General features: G+C 35.4%; 1 protein-coding gene across 6 annotated transcripts in view; it reads right to left on the bottom strand.

Moving 5' to 3' along the window:
- The window catches only part of STXBP4 (syntaxin binding protein 4), a 166667-nt gene that overhangs the window by 102662 nt on the left and 45030 nt on the right, over positions 1–18975 (bottom strand). For all 6 annotated transcript variants that reach the window (XM_019817652.3, XM_045045033.1, XM_019817653.3 and 3 more), the window contains 3 exons: positions 16518–16614; positions 14093–14184; positions 2632–2721 (listed from right to left, as the gene is read on the bottom strand). In XM_019817652.3, the coding sequence (XP_019673211.2) occupies positions 2632–2721; positions 14093–14184; positions 16518–16614 (279 nt within the window). The remainder of the gene's footprint in view (positions 1–2631; positions 2722–14092; positions 14185–16517; positions 16615–18975) is intronic.

The following is an 18975-nucleotide window of genomic DNA, read 5'->3' on the forward strand; positions in this document are numbered from 1 at the left end:
TTTCGTTTTTATTTGTATTGTACCTCAAGTCAGAGATGAAGGATAGAGATGTCACAGGATAACAGCAAGTGACTAGAGAGCACCTACACATTCTGTGAACTGCATTTAACAGCCTCTGTCATTTGTGTGTGTGTGTGTATACCACAAGTAAAAATACTGAAGGTACAAATGTTACCTCAATGAAGTATTTATTGCTTTGTACACTCTATATGGCCAAACAAGTGGTTCTCAGCCACTAGGTTTCCAGGTAAAGTAAATTATAAAATACAGAATATGCTTTATCTGAGATTTCAGGTCCTATCACATTAGGGTATGTTCAGTTACGTTTTACAGACATTAAACGTGAATCCTGATTTATTGAATAGCTATTTAGGGAAGGCCTGCTTAAACATTATCTAAATACACTTTTAAATTAAAATTCTAATAATTAATACTGATATTCAAATAGAAACTGAAATATATCACTAAACAATGATAAATATTAAGAAAATGAAAAAAGACTTGAGATCCTCTCAAAATTCTAATGAACCATAAGATTAAATGGCTTACAGAGAGATAAATTATGTAAGATGATATTTTACCAAGATAACCATTGTTGGAGATGTTTTCAAAGAGAATATGAGGAAATATTGTCAATTTATTCTTAAAGCTAAATTTGTATTTTTTCATTTTGTTGACTCTTAACTGTTATACCAACAAATGTAGAAGTGGTTTCAAAGTTGTAAAAAAGTCTATAAATATTCCTTTAGTAATGGAATGTTCATACACACTTGGAAGGAACATGAATTGGTAAAATCTTTTGAAGGGTAATTTGGTAGCATGCATAAAATTTTATGTGACATATCCTTTGATAAAGCAATCTGACTTTCAGAAATATTCAATTTGTATTTTTAAAATTGTAGAAATTACTCAAAGATACAACTACAAAGCTATTTATGAAGGAATTATTTTTAATTTTTTTAAAGTTTATTTTTATTTTTTTTTAATGTTTTTATTTATTTTTGAGAAAGAGAGAGAGAATGAGCAGGGGAGGGGCAGAGAGAGGGAGACACAGAATCTGAAGCAGGCTCCAGGCTCTGAGCTGTCAGGACAGAGCCTGACGTGGGGCTCGAACTCATGGACGGTGAGATCATGACCTGAGCTGAAGTCGGACGCTCAACCGACTGAGTCACCCAGGCGCCCCAAGTTTATTTATTTTTGAGACAGAAAGAGACAGAATGTGAGTGGGGGAGAGGCAGAGACAGAGACAGAGAGAGAGAGAGAGAGAGAGAGAGAGAGAGCAGACACAGAATCTGAAACAGACTCCAGGCTCTGAGCTGTCAGCACAGAGCCTGACACGGGGCTCAAACTCTGAATGGCGAGATCATGACCTGAGTGGAAGTTGGACACTAAACCAACTGAGCCACCCAGGCACCCCTGAAGGAATTCTTTTTAATAGTGGAAAACTGGAAACAGCTTAAATATTCATCTATAAGGAACTGGCTAGAAAACTTAGGACAGAACCATTTGATGGCAGAGGAGCCATTGGGGAGAATTTGGCAGATATGCACATATTAACTTGAAAAGTAGCCTAAAATATAAGGCTAACAGGGGTGCCGGGGTGGCTCAGTCAGTTAAGCATTTGACTCTTGATTTCAGCTACTTCATTCCACAATTTGTGGGTTGGAGCCCTGTGTTGGGCTCTGTGCTGACAGCATGGAGCCTGCTTGGGATTCTCTCTCTCTCCCTCTCTCTCTCTGCCCCTCTCCTGCTCATGCTCTCTCTCAAATTAAATAAATCGACTTAAAAAAAAGAAGATATAAGGCTAACAAAGAGAGGGGAAAAAAAGAAAGCAAGCTGTAAAAAAGTGTGCAGTGTGTGAAGAAATTAATGTTAAAGTTAAAACACACATATACATTTATTTTTAGAAATATAATTGGCTGTATAGAAAAACGCTCCAGTCTCTGAGCGGTCAGCACAGAGCCTGACGCGGGGCTCGAACTCATGGACCGCGAGATCATGACCTGGCTGAAGTCAGACGCTTAACCGACTGCGCCACCCAGGCGCCCCTTAAATTAGGATATAATTTAATATTCTACTAAAAACAAAATGAAAATATGTAAAATGAATCAAAATCTTAAAGTATATTTGGTCACACTGTATGTCTATTCTTCTCTTAATCATATTGAGTTCCAAATTATGTTACCAAAACAAGAGGTCTCTGAAGCATGTATTTTCCATGGGAAAAAAGTATTTCCAATGAACATCTAAGGGATCCAAAATTGTCATGGCTTGCTTTGTTGACTCATCTAATCTTTGTTGGCTTCTCATCCTTGCCACCAATATGAGAACAAAAAGGGGCAGAAGTAGCCAGATCAGAAGGTATGAGCAAAAACCAGTCTACCCTGAATCTTATATGGACATGGTGAAATATAAATAAGTATGTGAACCAAAAAGTTGACTCTTTAAAGGCCTATTGACTAAATAAATGATCTATTTTGTGATATTAACAGTTTTTGCAATATTAATTTTATTTATAATATTACAAGCATTAATAGCATACATTTGATAATTTACTTATAATAAATATAATAATTTTCTTCCTTTTCTTTTTTTCTAAGCAAAATGTAAGGAGGCAAAATTGGATATTACCTTGAGTGTATTCACTTCCTCCAAGGCATCATTTCTTTCACGCTTAAGCCTTTCCATTTCATCTGCCTCTAAGGAATCACAGGGAAGAAGCTGTCAACATTAAAATACAAGAAAAAAGTTATGCATTAAATGCTAATTATGAGAACTAGCATGAAAATCCTTTTTGACGAGTGTTAAGCTTTTGCATTTTAATAACAAAATTTGGTTTCTTTGGAGTCATTTGATTAGATGAAAGAGAATATTAAAGCAACCTGGGGAAACTTGATTTAAGCTTAACTTCACATTGTTGTTATTTATAACAGAATCTAGATGATTATTACATATACATATCCTGTTGTCCTCTTTATGATTGTTTCAACAATATAATTTCCCTTAAAAGTCCAAATTCTAAGACTATGTTTATAATGTCAAAAAGACGTTGAGTTATTGACATAAACTCTTCCCCAAAGACATCCACGCCAAGTACATGGTATGTAAGGTTAACAAAAGGCTGGACATTATCAACCAAGATGGTTTATGTAAACCCAGTAAAGTTCATTAATCGATGATATGTCTTGTTTTAACTAAATAAAATGCAATATTAACAGCCAAGCAGCTTAAAAAGATCCCTGCACAGAAATTGTGGATTGAAAGTAATATTAATAATTCATGCACAAGTGAATAACAACAACAACAAAATACCAGAGATGACAATTTCTCTTCTCTTACTGCTAGCATGATCTCTTTGACAGTTAATTACAAGGTAAAAAACAATGACAATCTAATCAGAGATAAAAATCCAAGTTTAATTACAGCCATCTTGTATGTATAAATTATAACAGAATAAAAAAAGTATAGAAAATATAATTTAAAGGACTATGTGGAAAAAATGATTGCTCTTATAAGAATCTTATAAGAATCTTAAGGTAGGGCCTTTCAGAGAGGAGAGGTAAATACAAAAGATCATAAAAATAATTAATAATGTCACCATTTATTATGAACTTACTGTGTGCAGATACATTGCTAAGGACTATATATATATATTCAAAGTTATATCCTTCCTATAACCTTGTCTCCATTTAACTGAGGAGGAAACGGGCCCAAAAGGTAAGCAGCTTGCTTAAACTTTCACAGCTAATAATGGCCACCTCATGATTCTCATAGAGATCTGACTTTAGTCATTAGTCTGTGATTTTTACTAACTGCCTAACAGAAATCATGGTGGAATGGATATAAGAAATTCAGGTTTAATTTTAAATGCTAGAATAACTGAAGTAGGAGTCATCTCTCAATTTTAGGGAGAAACATTTTCCTAAACAAACATCCTAAGCATTTCCTAAACATTTTGTCCTGACAATTACCTTTAGGTATGTATGGCCATTTGTTTTCATCATCTCATATCCTTCATCTGTCTCTGTTATTCTACTCTTTTGTGAGTACTCAACACACACTCAAAGAATTCATTCTTATACTATTTAGAATAGTTTTTGATACATATTCAAATGTAACAATATTTCTCAAAGCTCATTCCAAAGGATATTAACTAGTTTTGTACAAAAGCAAAACTGAGTGGTGGTGATGGTGGTAGTGGTCCCTGTGGCCAGGTAAATTGGAGAAATGTAGGATTTAGAAAAAATGAACTTTCCCGCAGAGCTTCCAACATCCTTAATACTCTAATGAGCATTTTGAATATCCCAAAAGGAAATAAAATTTAATAACTTGTTGCATTTCCTCAAGTTATTTGACCATATCCCCAACCACCACACCTTTATTTATTTTGGGACATCTCAGTGGACTAATGCCTGCAAAAGCACAAAGTGTTCTGGGAAACACTGCTACTCAACATTCAGATAAGCCTATTATGTCTTGCATGTTATCTAAGACATGAAATACACAGAATTCAAAAGCTTAAATAAGAATCTAGATAACACAACTATATCAATTTATTAAGAGAAATTATAGGTTGGCGTTTTAGGGATACGATTATAAACTTGTGAGCTTAAAACATGGAGGCAAATCATGAATAAAAGAGCCCATGGTACCATTTTAGGAGGTAAAATGCTAGCCCAAATAGTCATAGAACAAACCATGACTCGAAAACAAAAAAACAAACAAACGTGCTATAATCCTATTTTTATTTTAGGCTAAGCAGTGAAAACCTACAGCCAGAGAATTGGCCATAGATGTTACCTGTGAATTCTTTGAAAAACCTCTTTGTGCTCAGTCATGTGTTAAGAGTTTGAGTATCTTCAACTGAGCAAGCAACAGATGAAATGAATTGTTTCTATTTAACTTCAAATGATTTCAGACAGATAACTGTTTTCTTTCCTTTTTTTTTTTTTTAATGTTCACTTATTTTTGAGAAAGAGAGAGAATGAGTGGGGAAGAGGCAGAGAGAGAGGGAGACACAGAGTTTGAAGCAGACACCAGGATCTGAGTCGTCAGCACAGAGCCGGATGTGAGGCTCGAACTCACGAACTACGAGATCATGACCTGAGTGGAAGTCCGACGCTTAACCAACTGACCCCCCAGGCGCCCCAAGACAGAGAACTGTTTTCTAACCTGCTTCCAATTCTTGGGCTTTATCCTTCCCTTCCTCCATTCCTTTCCTGTCTGGCTCTCACAGTATCATTTGTGATCCTCAGGCTGTCCCCCTCTGAAACACCTGGTAGATAACACCATAAATCATTTCCACTCTATTCTGGATAGCCACTATTCCATTCCAACACTCAATTCATTCTAACACTCAATTCATCTTCAACAGAACAATGTCTGCTTCAGGTCAATTTTATTGATAAAGCCTTCCACTAGAAACCAAGTCAATTACCTCCTTTCCTTAAATTTCTGTATATTTCCCTATTTCCTCCTTCCTTTCTCTTACTCCTTTACTTCTTTTTTTTAATGTTTTATTTTTATTTTTGAAAGCGAGTGAAAGCAAAGGAGGGGCAGAGACAACGGGAGACAGAGGATTTGAAGTGGGCTCTATCTACACTGACAGCAGAGAGCATGATGCTGGGTTTGAACTCATAAACCTTGAGATCATGACCTGAGCTGCAGTGGGACACTTAACTGACTGAGCCACCCAGGTGCCCCACTCCTTTACTTCTAATAATCTGGTTTACATATATTTCTTCCCATCCATACATTTTGAAAATAATTTATGTTCCATGTCACCAATAAACCTAGTATTTGACAAAATAAATGCACTCCCCCATCAACTTTCTTAACCTCCTTTCTTTCATGTAACATTGCTTAAGCCATTTGTCCTTGACACTTTCTCTTCCCTATGTTTTTGATTTCCCACTATCTCACCTGCCCTTCAGAATATTTAGGCTGCTTCTAATAATTTCATTCTACTCCTTAAGTGGGAGTGGAGGAGGTTCCACAAAGTTTGTCCCTTTCTCCCTTTCTCGCTCTCCCTGAGTGAACACTTCAACTATCATCCTCCAAATCCCTCTCTGTGTCTAGTTCCTTATTTCCAGTGGTCTTTTGGTCACTTACACCTGTCAGCATATTGAACTTACTCTCTAAAATCCAACTATCATCTTCTCCACTGTTCTCATTTCCCTATTTCTGTCAATAGCACCACCCTACTATTATTCATCATCCTAATCAAAACTCTGCAGTTAGCTTTAATTCATTCTTCCTTATTTCTTACACTCAAATGCAAGTCTTAATGATGATATACTTGTTGGTGGTAAATTATCATATATCTGTCTCTCCATTCTTCCCATTTTCCTCACCTTCATTGTTTAGTTCTTAATATTCTATATTTGGACTCTTTCCTTTGTGCCCTATCTAGGCTACCTATGACCAGTTTCATTACCTTCCAAGATAACCAACACTACTATAAGATTATTATTTCTAAACTATCAATTTTGATTGTGTCACTATTCTCCCTAATGGCTCCTCACTGACTACGAGTAAGGTACAAACTTCTAAGTATAATATTTACATTTTTAGGCCTAACTTCATTCACTGATCTGCATGTACCTGCTTATCTTTTTAAAAAAGTAGATTACTCTAGGGGCATCTGGATGGCTTAGTCAGTTAAGCATCTGACTCTTGATTTTGACTCAGGCCATGATCTCACATTTTTGTGAGTTCGAGCCCCACATCAGGCTCTGTCCTGACCCTGCTGGGCCTGCTTGGGATTCTCTCTCTCTCTCTGCCCCTCCCCAGCTTGCACACTTTTCTCTCAAAAATAAAAAACTTCCAAAAAAAAAAAAAGGTATATTACTCTGTTTACCATCACATTATGTATATATTTTTATTCATGCTAATTCTCTTATCACTTTCTGTTCACCTCTTAAGTAGATAAAACCCTACATATCATTTAAAACTCACTCAAAAGTTAACTCTGTTAGGAATCTTCTCTGAATATTCTAGGCTCTATCATAACTATGGTCTTACCATGTAGTGCTAGAGCTTGTTTAAAATCTATTTATGTACATGATTTTCCTTGCGCAATACTTTAAATTCCTTGAGGGACAGGCTTAAGTTTATTTATTTTAATAACGTGCTGGAGCAGCTAACACAATGCCATCCACACTATAATTGTTCAATATATATTTAATGTTTTGCAGATGAAATATAATGAAGTGGCTATAAAGTACATACTGTCACACATAGTGAGACATACCTTTTATATCATCACCTCACTATAAGTGAAACATTACTCTTATATAAATTTACAATTGTATTTCCAATTGTATTCTCTCCCTGTTTAAGTAGGGGTGCAATGCACTAAATGGATTTAGTAAGAAACCAAATTGTAAAAAGTCTTCATTAGGGAACATATAGTATTCTGTATGTGTGTGGTAAACCCATCATATTATGACAGACCATAGTCTGCTGTTGCTAAGGTTAGAGTTCTGTTAAATTGAGGCTCTAACCTTGCTTTTCTGTGTGTAACCTTATGCCAGCAGCAGGTGTTATCACTGTGAATTTTTTAACATAGCAATGATGATTAGAATCACAGTAAGACAATTACATTTTTAGTTCTAAAGGCCATATATTTCCAAAATTGTTAAGTGTCTTGTCAACTAAATGAAAGTAGGACTGACTTACACTGACTTAACAATTCTTCCTTCTTGAAGCATAGCATCTCAAGAAATCTTATCAGATGCAGATGAAACAATGAGCAAAAGAAGCTCGTTACAAAAGAGTACATATTGTGTGATTCTATTTATGATGAAGTTCAGCAACAGGCAAAAGCAATCTATGCTGTTGTAAGTCAGAATAGTGGTTCTGTTGTAAAGGTGGGAGTGATGGTCAACTGAGACAAAGTTGGTACACTGGAGCCTTTGAGTGGTGATTACACACAAGATAGTAACAGAAATTCATCAGGTTGTACACTTGAGGTTTTTGTTCTTTACAGGGTGTTCATAATGTTGCAGCAAAAATATTTCTGAAAGATAAATTAAGGAAAAGACAAACCAGAAGGAAAAAAAAAAAAAAAAGGGAAACACAAGTTAAAAAAAACCCAACCATCTCTAACAGACGGATTATAAAATCTGACTCTGTTGTTTGTGACAAAATGGTTGAGGGGGTAACCATAGTGGAATTTCCCCACCTTCACAGACTGTCACTATCCTCAACCACAGATCAATTGATACTTCAGGTGCAGCACTACAGTGTTTGTTTTTTTTAATGAAACAAAAATTTGGGGAATAATACTACAAAATAATAAGATACTTTTGTTTCTGATGAGCTACTTGGCAAGCAGTGATTTTTATAGTATTTTTAAAACCATGGTATGTGACCCATTAGTGAGTTTTAAGTTCAAATATTAATGAAATAGAACTGAACATTAAATAAGAATGCAATAATGTAGAAAAAGTAAGTAACGCTTTGAGACTTTTGTTTCAGTTATATATGTGAGTGTGGTGAAGTAAAAGGTATTCTTATTATGGATTCAAGTGAAAAAAAAAAAGCCAACATTTTATGGGGATATCTGCTACATGCTGACAAGCACAACACAACAAAGGAGATCTTATAAATTGATATAATGACAATTGCACAACATTTTGATCTGAAGTTGCAAACAGGAAATTACTAGCATGCAGAAGACCTTGCACAATTACCATCAGCACCTTGCTTTTGTCATCAAAGTATCACACACTGAATACACTCTTATCTGCCCTAAAATCATATTGGCTAGAAAGGAAGTAAATTACTAATGTGGAGAGCCAGTATTTCTCTGCAGCTGCTAAGCAAGCTTTGCACGCTCACCAAAAGTACTGTGAATTCCCCGCTTCTCTTCTGTTGTAAACTACCCGACCACCTTTGCCTTTCCTCACCAATAGTGGGGACAGTAGCTTTGAGAACTGTTTGGCAGAAAGAAAACAATGCTTGGTTGTCAATAGTAGGTAGGAAAATACATAACACCTGAAACAATCGAAAAAAAAAAAAAAACAGTGCTCTTACAGCCTCAGCTTTCCTACTTTAAATGCTACCGAGTCAGTGCTGATAAATCAGTGCCTCAACTCCAGGAGACTGGGTAATTTCCTGAAAGTTTCCAAACAACTAGATCATGGGAACTCTCGTTCTCAGTGTTAGGAACTCTGCTATTCAGTGTTATAACTCGGTGTTATTGCTGTTGTGACTGCAAAGTGGTATAGCCACTTTGGAAGATGATTTGATGGTTTCTTATAAAACCAAACATCTTCTTAACATATGATCCAGCAATTGTACTCCTTGGTAATTACCCAAAGGAGCTGAAAACTTATGTTCACACAAAACCTGCAAATGGATGTTTACAGTAGCTTTATTCACAATTGCCAAAACTTGGAAGCAACCAACATATCCTTCAAAAGGTAAATAAGCTTCAAAATGGGTAAATAAGCTATAGTACATTCAGATAATGGAATGTTAATCAGCACTAAAAAGACATGAAAATATATGAAGGAACCATAGATGCATATTACTAAGTGAAAGAAGCCAATCTTAAAAGGCTGCATACTGTATGATTCCAACTATATGACATTATAGAAACAGCAAAACTATGAAGACAGTAAGAGGATCAGTGATGGCAAAGGGTGAGGGGAGGGGCTGTGGAGAGATGAATAGGCAGAGCATATTGGTAAAAATCAGAGCAGTAAAAACACTCTGTATGATACCATAATGATGGATACATGCCATTATACATTTGTCCAAACTCACACAGACTATACAGGTCCCAGAGTGAACCATAATGTAAACTATAAACTTTAGGAGATCATGATGTGTCTATGTAGGTTCACCAATTATAACGAATGTACCACTCTGGTGGGGATGGTGATAATGGTAGAGGCTATGCATGAATTGAGGCAGAAGGCATGTGGGAAATCTCGGAATCTATCCCCTCAATTTTGCAGTGAATCTAAAACTGCTCTAAAGAAATGAAGTCTTAAAAACAAAAACAAAACATCATTTATTATAATGGCAAAAAAGTGAAAGGTAACTAGAAATAAATCTAACAAAATATTAATAAAGCTTGTATTGGAAAAAATGTATCCAATTATTATTTGCCATTCAAGAAGATATAAATAAGAAGTCAAAACATGCTCATAGCTAGGAAGACTGAAATTTATAAAGAGGTTGATTCTTCCCAAAATAAACTAGAAATTTGAGACAGTAAGATTTTTGCTAGAACTTATTTGGAAATGATAAGAAAAAAGATTAGCCAAATCAACATTTAATAAGAAAAACAAAGTGGGAGGTTATGTTATCAGGTATCAATACTTAAGAAGCAAAGTACACCAGCACTGAAGAATCCAAAAATGCCCATGCATGACACAGCTGGACTACAAACAATCCATCCACTGAAGTAAGAATTTGTATTTTAAACAGTACCTTTATAAAAATAATTGATCAAAATTGATATATTTATATTTTTTGATTGTGTACCAATAAGTATAATTATTACTCAATTCAGAAGAAAATTTTAATGTCACAGCTTATGAAGATATTGAATTAAAACATATATTTTAATTATCTAAAATTTTTGCAATAAAATGATCAGATGATCACTGACAGATATTTAAGCATACTGTATTCTTTTATTTTTTAATTTTTTTAATGTTTATTTACTTTTGAGAGAAAGAGACAGAGGCGTGAATGGGGGAGGAGCAGAGAGAGGACACAGAATCCAAAGCAGGCTCCGGGCTCTGAGCTCTCAGCACAGAGTCTGGTGGGGGGATCAAACTCACGGACTGTGAGATAGTGACCTGAGCTGAAGTAGGATGCCCAACCCACTGAGCCACCCAGGCACCCCTAGGCATACTGTATTCTTGAAATTATAATATATCAAGGTAATATTCTAGGGTAATATAGAATAAAAACAAGAGCAGAGAAAAAGGAAAGATGATAAATTTCTTTTTTTTTTTTTTAATTTTTTAATGTTTATTTTTGAGAGAGAAAGAGACAGAGTGTGAGCTGGGGAGGGGCAGAGAGAGAGGGAGACACAGAATCTGAAGCAGGTTCCAGGCTCCGAGCTGTCAGCACACAGCCCAACGTGGGGCTCGAGCTCACAAACCGCAAGATCATGACCTGAGCTGATGTCAGACACTTAACCAACTGAGCCCCCAGGCACCTCTATAAATTTCTGACAATAAGAATAAGAAAATATTTTTAAGAAAAAAATTTTTTAATTTTCAAAATTTTATTTTGAGAGAGAGAGAGAGAGAGGCGGAGAGAGAGGGAGAGAATCCCAAGCAGGTTCTGTGCTGTCAGCACAGAGCCCTACATGGGGCTCAATACCACAAACCATGAGATCATGACCTGAGCTGAAATCAAGAGTCAGATGCTTAACCAATGAGTCACCCAGGTGCCCCTCAAAAGAAATATTTCATAAAATTGACTATATGCTCGATATATATCCAAAAGATTAATACCATAGAGAAGTTATTTCTCATTTCTGCTGTATATATGACCAAAGAATTAATAACACAGAGAAAGCGTTTCTAAAGTCAGTGAAGTACACTAGAAATCAGCAACTGAAAGGGAACTATAGAATTAGAAACTGTCTAATATAGTTCAAAATAAGCAACCACAATGGGAATATTATACACTGAAAGATAATTAAAATATGATCTATAGAAACTGGAGGGTGTGAAGATTTTGTAAAAATTGTATAGTACATCTATGAGATAAAGAGCAGTACTATTAAAATATATTAAAAATAAAATTCTGAGTTATTTTTTAACAAATTTTAGTATCCTGATGAAAGGAAAAATTTTCTAGGAAGATGTCCATTAACAGAATTATTCAAGAAAAGGACAAAAACTTGAATAAAATAACCTTAGAAGACATTAAAAAATAGGAAATGCTTTCTCTACCAACAATGACCCAGGTTCATCTGGCATATGAAACATTTTCAAACCTTAAAGGAACAGATACAGCTTCTATTATTTAAACAGCTATAAATAAATAAAAAAAAATTTTCAAAAGGGGCGCCTGTGTGGCTTAGTCGGTTGAGTTTTCAACTCTTGATATCAGCGCAGGTCATGATCCCAGGTTTGTGGGATCAAGCCCCGTGTTGGGCTCTGCGCTGAGCATGAAGCCCGCTTAAGACTGTCTCTCTCTCCCCCCTCAGGCTCTCTCCTCTCTCCCTAATTTATAAATTTAAAATAATTTATAAATAAGCAGATATAAAAATATTATAACTCTTATTTATTAAATAAAATAGTGCTAGCTTCTTTCTAAGAATTAAAAATGTAGAATGGCTCAAATATCATGAAAATTTATTTCTAGCTCACTTTTGCAGCTCCAGTTCCAACAAGAATTGGAAAAAAGTAAAATTTTGTGGAAGAAACAAAAATGTAATTAATTTAAAATGCCCTACTTAGAAAACCCAAGACAAATGAAAAACAACTAGAATAAGAGAGTTCAATAAAGTGGCATCACAGAAAATAACCATTCCAAAATTAATACCTTGGGGCATTTGCTGTCTCAGTCGTTGAAGCATGTGACTCATGATCTTGGGGTTGTGAGTTCAAGTTCCAAGTTGGATGTAGAGGTACTTTAAAAAGAAAGTCTTAAAAAAAATAACTACTATCTTTATTACCAATTAGAAAATATAATGGTTAAAAAAATGCCATTTCTAATAGCAACAAAAGCTAGAGCATACCTCTTCAGATGTAATAAGAAATATTCAAGACACATATGAAGCAAGACATAATTTTCTCTTTCCAAAACATCAACAAAGACCTAAATGAATGGAGAGGTAAACTACATTCAGCTCTCCCAAACCACTCTCTAAATCCAATGCAATTCCAATTTTAAAAAGTCCCAATTCAATTTTCACTACCACGGCAAAAATGATTCCAAAGATCATCTAGAAGATCAAAACCAAGAAGTTAAAAAAGTATGTATTAAGGACTTAGCCTACCAGATAACAATGAACCTAGAAATATCTAGAAATATACAGCTAGAATAATTAAAATAATAATGTATTGGCTGAAAGAAATCGATCAATGGAACAGAGTGGTGGGTCCAGACACAGATTTGTGTATCTAGATAGAGAGTCAATATAGGATAAAATCTGTATTTCAAATTAGTGGCAAGGGCGGCTAGGTGGCTCAGTCGGTTAACCATCTCACTCTCATTTCGGCTCAGGTCATGATCTCGTGGTTCGTGAGTTCAAGCCCCGCGTCGACAGCTGACATCTGACAGCTCAGAGTCTGGAGCCTGCTTCGGATTCTGTGTCTCCCTCTCTCTCTGCCCTTCCCCTGCTCACACTCTGTCTATCTATCTCTCAAAAATAAATAAACATCAAAAAAATTTTTTTAAAAAATTAGCAAAATTGGACGGTTATCAAATAAATGACGGTGGAAAATGGGCAAGTGGTTATCCATTTGGGGCCCTAACTCATGCATAGACAAGAATAGATTTTGAGTGAATTAAATGTATAAATTGGAAAGATCTTCCTGAAAAACACAGTAACACAAAAACTCCGTAATAAAAAGACTGAAAAATTTGATAATACAAATGTCAAAATTCAGTAGAACAAATGGCTTGTGAAGTTAATAGCCTTCACAATTCCACTTTATCGAAAGCACAAAAACAGGCAAAAGAGTTACCCTGACTGGAGGTGCGTGGGGAAGAAAAGAAGTAACAGGAAAGGAACCCGGGGGTGGGAGAGCATCAGGGTCCTAGTAATGTATTTCCTTAGTGTTGTGTTTCTTGATCTGGACGCTGACACATGAAGATGGTTCAGACTGTAAAATTTCAGAGGATATACACTTATGAGTACTTTTCCTGTGGCAAATTTAGGGAGTACCATAAGGAAATAATGAAGAGAGGAGGGATGGGAGAGATCGACATGAAATTTTTCCTTGTGATGTTACATTAATCTATGTTTTATCTGTTTATGAAGAAGCATATACTAGTTGCGTCATTTTTTTAAAGTGAAAAATGATAAAGGCTACATATAAGACATACAACATTCAAGACTTATGATCCAAGTACAATCAAGACAATTCTATAGGGCACACTCTACCTGTGAATCTAGTATGTTGGAAATTTCGCATTCACCAACATTTACTTCATCCAACTGCAAGGAAAACAAGTTTCTGGCAACCTGGACAAAATCTGAAATGGAACACATTTTAGTAGGAACACAACATTTAACCTCATCTAAATACATCTTTACCTTTTTTTAAATGAAGTTGAAGCTATGCATTAAAACTAACGTTTCAAATTTAATTTACTTCAATGAATTACCTTAAAGTGGTATTAACTGAAGTGACTAATATAAGCGCAAATAAAAAGTAAGTAAGAGATAAACCAGTTTTAACTTACTTGAGTTAAATTTGCTGAGGTAAATAAATCAGTTAAGTAACAATAAAGCACATACATATCGTAGGTACATCTATTTTCTCCAACTCTTACTACGAGCAAGAACTTTCTCTGAAATATACGACAATATTGTGACTTGTAGCTTTTTTAGCTGGAACCGGAGGTTTAACAAAAATAATAATAGCAGCAGCTAATGTTTACGGAACAGCCTTCTTGTGCTAGGCACAGTGCTTTGCTATTTCATCCTCCCATTGAGGATGGGTAGGTCCTCTTATCCTCTTTGTTCTAAACATTGCGGCTAAGAGAAGTTAACTGCCAAACTTCCCAAGGCTGCTTGGCAAATAAGTAGCAGAGCAGGACTCAAATGAAGGTCTAACTCCAAGCCTGATGCTGGCTAGCAAACTGTAAGCTTCTTCAGACATGAGTGTGACCCATCCATCCTCAGATTTTTGAATCTTAGCTATTATATTTTTAATTTCCAAGGATCCTTTTCGTATTCTCTGATTGTTCCTAGTCTATAATATCTTACTCTTTATATCACGGATGCCTTATCTTTGTTTACCTTTTCAGAGATGTTCATTATGGTTTGTCTGAAGTTCTCTCCCACTCTTGCATTATTCCTCATTTTTCAGGGTTCCTGTTTTTCTCTTTGTCAGACAGTTTGGGGCTCTTATATTTTGTCAGAGAATTTCTGCAAGTGTCTGGTGACCCTTGGCTATGAGTGCATATTTAAGAAGACTCACCACCAAAACACGCATTGGAAATCCTGTGTGCATAACTTGCCTTGTCAACTGGCTGGTTTCACTACAGAGCAATCAGGTGGCCAACTGACACCTTGGGATCTTGCCTATAAACATGGCTGCAAAATTCACCAAGCAATCTGGGTGTGTGTTGTGAGTGATAACTCAACATACACTCCTCCAAATTCCCTGACCGCTGGCAGCTATAGGTTCAGAATCTCTCTGGTTTAATTTCCCAAGAGGATATACTTCTTTTCCTCAGCAGGTATAAGGTAGTGCTGAATCCTGGGTTGCTTGAGAGGAGACAGGTAATAGCATAAATACTCCTTGCACAGATTTCTAACAATCCTATTTGAAATGCCCTGCCTATACCTACCCTTCAGAAATACCTGATACTTTTAATTCCTAATTCTTTTCAGTGATAAATCAGCTTGTTCTCCATTGTGGTTCCCCCATCTCTTCAGACACATGGGCTTCGTTGCCTCTATTTACTAATTCATTTAGTTTCTTCATCCATGTTCTGTCCTTATATATTGTGGTTTTAGTTATACATGCAATTTCTTTTTTGTTCTCTTCATTATTTGGGGGTGATTTTCAAAAGGAGAGGAAAGGAAACATTTTTTTTTATCACTTTGAAACCAAAAAGCGAATTCTTTTTTAGTAATACAGATGCTTTAAATATGATACAATATTTCATCTACTGTATAAGAAAAAAATTAAATACTGAATGCTGTCAAGGATACAAAAAACTGTTAATTCAACAAATTCATATGTAAAATATCTCTTGAAAACAACTTATCAATACCTATCAGAAGTATAAACCACTTGTGGGAATTTATCTAAGCAGGAAAAAAACTATGATGTTAAATATAGAATTACCTATAATACCAGCTACTGAGAGACTATTAATATTAAAATCCCAGAAGTGGAAAGGCTTAATATTATAGTACATCAACTAAGTATGTCAATATCATGCTAATTTTATAAGAATAATTATACAGTACCATAAAAATATTTATTCTGTCTTATTAGCTGGAAAAAAGTATGGAAATTCATAGCAGTGGAGTTAGTTAGGACTTCTATAATTCACATTATTTCTTTTGTTATTACTAAAGCAATGTTTACACAATTAAGTAAAAAATAAAAAAGGTATGATAGGATGATGATATTTTAGAGCTGGAAGATTCTAGGAAAGTCTCCTTTCTGCTGACCCAGCCAGGCCAGTATTTGCAGCTGACATTTTAGGATAGTGATTAAGGAACTTGAAATAGATATGGTCTTATTTTTCTCTCTTTCCTTACAAAGATGCATTCCTAATAAAAAGAGGTCACTATAACTCTCCCACCGAGTTTCTGTGATGACACAACATGATAAACCTAATATTACCTCCAAAAGACACTGTCCCCTTTGGGTCTGCTTGCACTTGCTGTCTCAGGGCTTGGTGTTGTTCCTTTGTGGGCTGAATACCAAGATAATCTAGAGCCTGGAAGGAAAAGGACTCAAGTAAAGCAATTTTTCAAATCTCTAAAGGATAAAACTTTTCATTACAACTTTATTTTACAACCCAGTGAAAAAAAATCAGTATCAGGAACAGTGACAAGAATTACATGCCCAGAGAGGGTCTGTTGACTATGAATTAATTTTCGATAAAATATTAGCCTGATTCCACCACCACCTCAGTTGTTTTGTGGGGCTTTTTTTCTGCAAGACTAGCACTTTGGCTGATGCCAAATTTATAAGCACAGCCCTAGAACCAAAACTCAATTTCTTAGTTTAAAATATGTGGTATGGCACAGAAGAAAAATAGCAAGGAAATTCCACTAAATCAGATTAAACATTAATTTCTAAAAGTGGCACTATAAAAATGGATATATATTTTTAACATACTTGAGACCAAAACTAAAGTTGATAAATATTCTAATTTTGGGTTATTTATCGATAGGCTTACATAAATAGTAAAGTAGAAAGCTTTCTCTGGAACCTACCTCTCTGCCATTTTTTTTCTTTTTTTCCTTTTCTTTTCTCTACCTCAATTTAGTACCCATAGCAGATTAAGTATTCAGAGACTGCTTGTTGTATTCCAATACTCATTCTCTTCTTCTTCTTTAGTAACATAACCACAAGTTTTAGCTAGCAACACTTCCATCCTGCTAAAAGATATTTCCCAGCCCACTTGAGGGCTTGATGAAGCCAGCCATGGGACTATGCACTGGCGAAGGACATACAAGGTGAAGTATTGTGGAATAATTCTAGGAAGGCTTTCAAAAGTAGGTGTAGGCTATTCTTGGCTCTTTCTCTCCCCTCTTTGGGCTTAATTAAAAGAGAAAAAAGATGAAAGGAAGGAAAGACGGCAAGGAGGGTGGGAGCATGCTGGAACTCAAGTAGTCGTCTTGGTTCATAAGCCACTTTGGTGGAGCAGAAAGATAGTTGGAACATGGGTCTCTGACCTATAGAACTTCCATCCCAGCCCTGGACCACCTTCTTTAAAGCTTCTTTTTGGTGTGAAAGAAATAAATTTCTAGTGGAAACCACTGTTATTTCAGGTTCTCCAGTTATATATAGCAAAACCTAATCTTAACTAATATAGAGGCTGATTAGATGCCCTTACTGGATTTGGGCAAGAATATATTTTGTGTCAATCATATTAAAACAAAAAAGTAGGCAAAGTTTAATATTGGTAATTATTCCTTATAAATTTCTCCCTCCTTCAAAATCCACTCATTCATCAGTTCATTTACCAAATATCTATTCAATGCTTACTATAATTGTCAGGCACTACACTATGCAAAGGGGCACACAAAGAAGACACAGCTGCTACTCTAAAAGAGTGATGGTTTCTAGGGTGAGGATAACATGTGAATAAATGTAATTAGTGCAATATGAAATTTAATAGAAGTGTGTATAGGATATACTGTGGCAAAAACAAACTGGTTAATGTATAAGTGGTTGGGCACAGTGAGAGAAGGAGACAGGAGGAAGGAAGAATATTAGGAAAAATTCATTAAAAAGTTATTTTAGAGTTTAGCTAAGTATCATCTGCCTCCTCTGTCTACACAGTCATAAATATTTGCCTTACACAACATGGAATACTGGTTCTTACCATTTCTTAAAAATTTTTTATGTTTATTCATTTTTGAGAGACAGAGTGCAAGTGGGGGAAGAGCAGAGAGAGAGGGAGACACAGAATTCGAAGCAGGCTCCAGGCTCTGAGCTGTCAGCACAGAGCCCAACATGACGCTCGAACCCAGGAACCATGAGATCATGACCTGAGCCAAAGCTGGACACTCAACCGACTGAGCCACCCAGGCACCCCTGGTCTTAACTTTTGATGTTCTTTTCCTTCAATTATAAAAATGCTACACACACACACACACACACACACACACACACACACACACCACAAAGAGAGTAATACAAAGAATATCCATGTACTCAAATACTCATTGATATTTGCTTGATATTGATATTTATATATATATATATATATATATATATATATATATATATATTAAGAAATAAACACTATAGACTTGGTTGAAAGCTTTCTCCATTGTTCCTCAGCAGGAACCACTATCCTAAGGTTGGTGTATCCTTCCTTTCCATGATTTGAAACCATTACTACATGTATTCCCTAATGTTATGTATTCTTGTGCACTTAAAATTTTACATCAATAGTATAATACAAATGGGTAAACTTACAAATTATTTTTATTTTTACTTTAATGCTATGATTTCATAATTGCTCAATATTGTTATCTGTGAAACTAGTTCACTTAACTTTAAATGGTATCCCACTGTATGAATATAAATTATATACTCTCTGATTGATGGGCTTTTATCATTA

This window comes from Felis catus, chromosome E1, assembly GCF_018350175.1.
Source record: "Felis catus isolate Fca126 chromosome E1, F.catus_Fca126_mat1.0, whole genome shotgun sequence".
NCBI classification, from domain to species: Eukaryota; Metazoa; Chordata; class Mammalia; order Carnivora; family Felidae; genus Felis; species Felis catus.